At 47.4% G+C, this 2,968-nt stretch overlaps 1 protein-coding gene across 1 annotated transcript; it reads right to left on the bottom strand.

The window, feature by feature from the left end:
- Positions 1 to 1,415: 1,415 nt before the first annotated feature.
- On the bottom strand, positions 1,416 to 2,555 carry LOC125377312. Its single transcript, XM_048390336.1, has one exon. The coding sequence runs from the start codon at positions 2,553 to 2,555 to the stop codon at positions 1,416 to 1,418; it is 1,140 nt and encodes a 379-aa protein (XP_048246293.1).
- Positions 2,556 to 2,968: the final 413 nt, after the last annotated feature.

Here is a 2,968-nt window from a genome sequence, read left to right as displayed (position 1 = left end):
AAGTGATGGAGCGTTGAGACAATAGAATGACATCACGGATGTTGTTTCTTTCCTCGGTTTATTACAGCCGACAATCTGCTGTATCCTGCTTCACCACGTGGGTTAGACCTGGGTTCTTGTGTTTAATTACATTGAGTGCTGACCCCGATGCTTTCAAAAGTTCATAATTCAAACAAATTCAAATACTGCGTATCAATAGGTGTGTTCTTAACACAGTTACAGTGAACTGTCTCGTTGTTTCACTTACTCATGAGAGTGAGTGAGTGAGTATGGTTTTACACCACTTTTAGCAATATTCCAGCAATATCACGGCGGGGTACACCAGAAATGGGCTTCACACATTGTACCCATGTCGGGAATCGAACCCGGGTCTTCGGCGTGACGAGCGAACGCTTTAACCACGAGGCTACCCGACCGCCCCTACTCATGGGAAAGACAATGTGAAGTGAGTGAGTGAGTGAGTGAGTGAGTATGGTTTTACACCACTTTTAGCAATATTCCAGCAATATCACGGCGGGGTACACCACAAATGGGCTTCACACATTGTACCCATGTCGGGAATCGAAGCCGGGTCTTCGGCGTGACGAGCTAACGCTTTAACCACGAGGCTACCCGACCGCCCCGACAATGTGAAGTGTTATGTACATTATTAACACAAAAGACTGCTTCTATTTACACCGCACTGACTTGATAAGTGACACGGTAAGAGTGAGCATAGTTTGATCACGGCTGGGCATTCTTCATACATTATTATTTGTTGGTTGTTGATTTTTGTTTAACGCCGCACTCAGTAATATTCCAGCTTTATGCCGGCAGTATGTAAATACTCGCGTTTGGACAAAACAGTCCAATGATTGATATCATGAGCATCGATCCCCGCAATTTGGATACGATGACATGCATCAACCAAGTCAGTAAGCCTGACCACCCGATCCCGTTAGTCGCCTCTTACGACAAGCTACGGCAAGCACAATCGCCTCTGTTGGTTGCTGAAGACCTACACTAACCCGGTTCGTCACAGGTCCTTCGCACATCTATCCATCTGGTTGGTTGGTTTGTTGTTTAACGCCGCACTCAGCAATATTCCCGCTATATGACGGCCGTCTGTACATAATCGAGCCTGGACCAGACAATCCAGTTATTCATATCATGAGCATCGATCCACGCAATTGGCATCAATGACATGTATCAACAAGTCAACGAGCCTGACCACCCGATCCCATTAGTCGCCTCTTACAACAAGCATAACATATTGTAGTGCAGGTCGCGGGCAATGCACACGGGGAAATGCCTTTTACTAGACCTATTCTACCCCGAATCTTCGCGGGTCGCATCCATCTGACCAGTCTGGTGCAACGCCGAGGTCAATAACCGTCATAGCACAAACAGCTATATTGTATAATGTATTATTTATCTTATTGAACAGTTGTACACGTGTCATAAGCGACCAGCACGTTTTTTGTTAACAGTTTACTGTTCTGTTCCTTGGATCCTGGATCAGGCACCAAGGCTTGTTTCTCTTCCGTCTTGTCATCCTTGCAGAACATCCAGATGAGGAAGGAGACACTTCCAGCCACCAGGATCGGAATGAGGGCAAACACGATCACATACATCCACGCCCTTGCCCCACAGCTGCCCGACATGTCAATGCTCTGGTTCAAGGCTCTCCGACCGCTATGAAACACAAGGCTCTGTTCTAGGTTAATGGACATATCAAAGCGGCACGACCGTTGACCTGGCAAAAACGCACAAGCGGATGTCGCTTTCGTCACATCGTACAAAGTCCGCCTGATAAAAACGTTTGCCGTCGATGAGACATCAAATATTCCACCGTTAATGTAAACAAAGAAATAGTTGTCTGTTTCCTTGCAGTTCATTGTATATGAGTGATGTCGTAGCATGTATTGTTTATAGATATAACAGTCACTACAGTCTCCCTTACTGTCCAGCCATGTTTGAAGGTTGCTGTCTCCTTGGATGACGATGGGGGTCGCCGATGCTGCAACATCGTTGGTGCTGTTGACCTGTAGTGTGGACCCAGGGAGGAGATAGAACCCCCAGTAATTGTAATTGTTGCTCTGTAGGCTCATGACATAGCTTGTACTAAATTCCTCAATTCTGCGTGGATCGACGACGGGTTCCTTGTCAAAGATGAAGGCTTCGAAAGGATCGCTGGATTTAAGAGTGTAGCTCTCACAGAAGGCATTGTTGACCCCAGTTTCTACTTTGCGCATGTCCGTCGGCGCTGCCTTGAACTTGTTGGTGCCGAGGATTCTCAGACTGATGAGAAGTCCGGCGGTGAGGACGGCAGTGGCTACATACAGCCAGAGGAGGGCGATCCGGAGGTAGCGGGACATCTTCCTGATGCACAGAGTGAAGCTGATGATGTTGATGCCGAGAACGACGAAGAAGCAGCAACGTTTCCCACACTCTCCTCCTCCCTCTCCTACTTCTGAAGTGTGGTGGGTGATGTGGTGGTGGTGCCTGTTGAACCCCCCTCCACTGAACCCCCCGACCCCGCCGCCACTGGAGACACCGCCGGCACCCTGAGTCATCCTGGAAACAGAAGGGTGTCAGTCAGTGAACTGTATGCAATGTTGGGCCTATTCCAGTGTTTGCCTAGTCTGGTAGACTCGGTCTTCTCACGTCATGCGAAAGAGAGTAAATTGGGTTCATCCCCGCTTTCAGCAATATTTCAGCTTTTACAGCGTTTCAAAGTACGAAGTTAAACACATAAGCACGGGTTTGACGCTAACCTTCATTTGGACAGGATTCGAACTCATCATCAAGGCCACGCCTGGGAAAATAAACTCAAGAGGGGCAGGTAATCCTCACATGTGACCATCCACCTATTTACTTTGTTGGGGTCAAGTGATGATAATGTTTGTAGTCAGTGTTTCATCTTGTGGGTCAGTGACACACGTTTGAATCAATGTGAAATCAATATACAATAAACTTGAGACAACTT

Source organism: Haliotis rufescens, unplaced genomic scaffold (genome assembly GCF_023055435.1).
Source record: "Haliotis rufescens isolate VD_foot unplaced genomic scaffold, xgHalRufe1.0.p SCAF_9, whole genome shotgun sequence".
Taxonomy (NCBI): Eukaryota; Metazoa; Mollusca; class Gastropoda; order Lepetellida; family Haliotidae; genus Haliotis; species Haliotis rufescens.
Note: the sequence above shows the minus strand (reverse complement) of the source record. Positions and strands in the feature narration are given on the sequence as shown.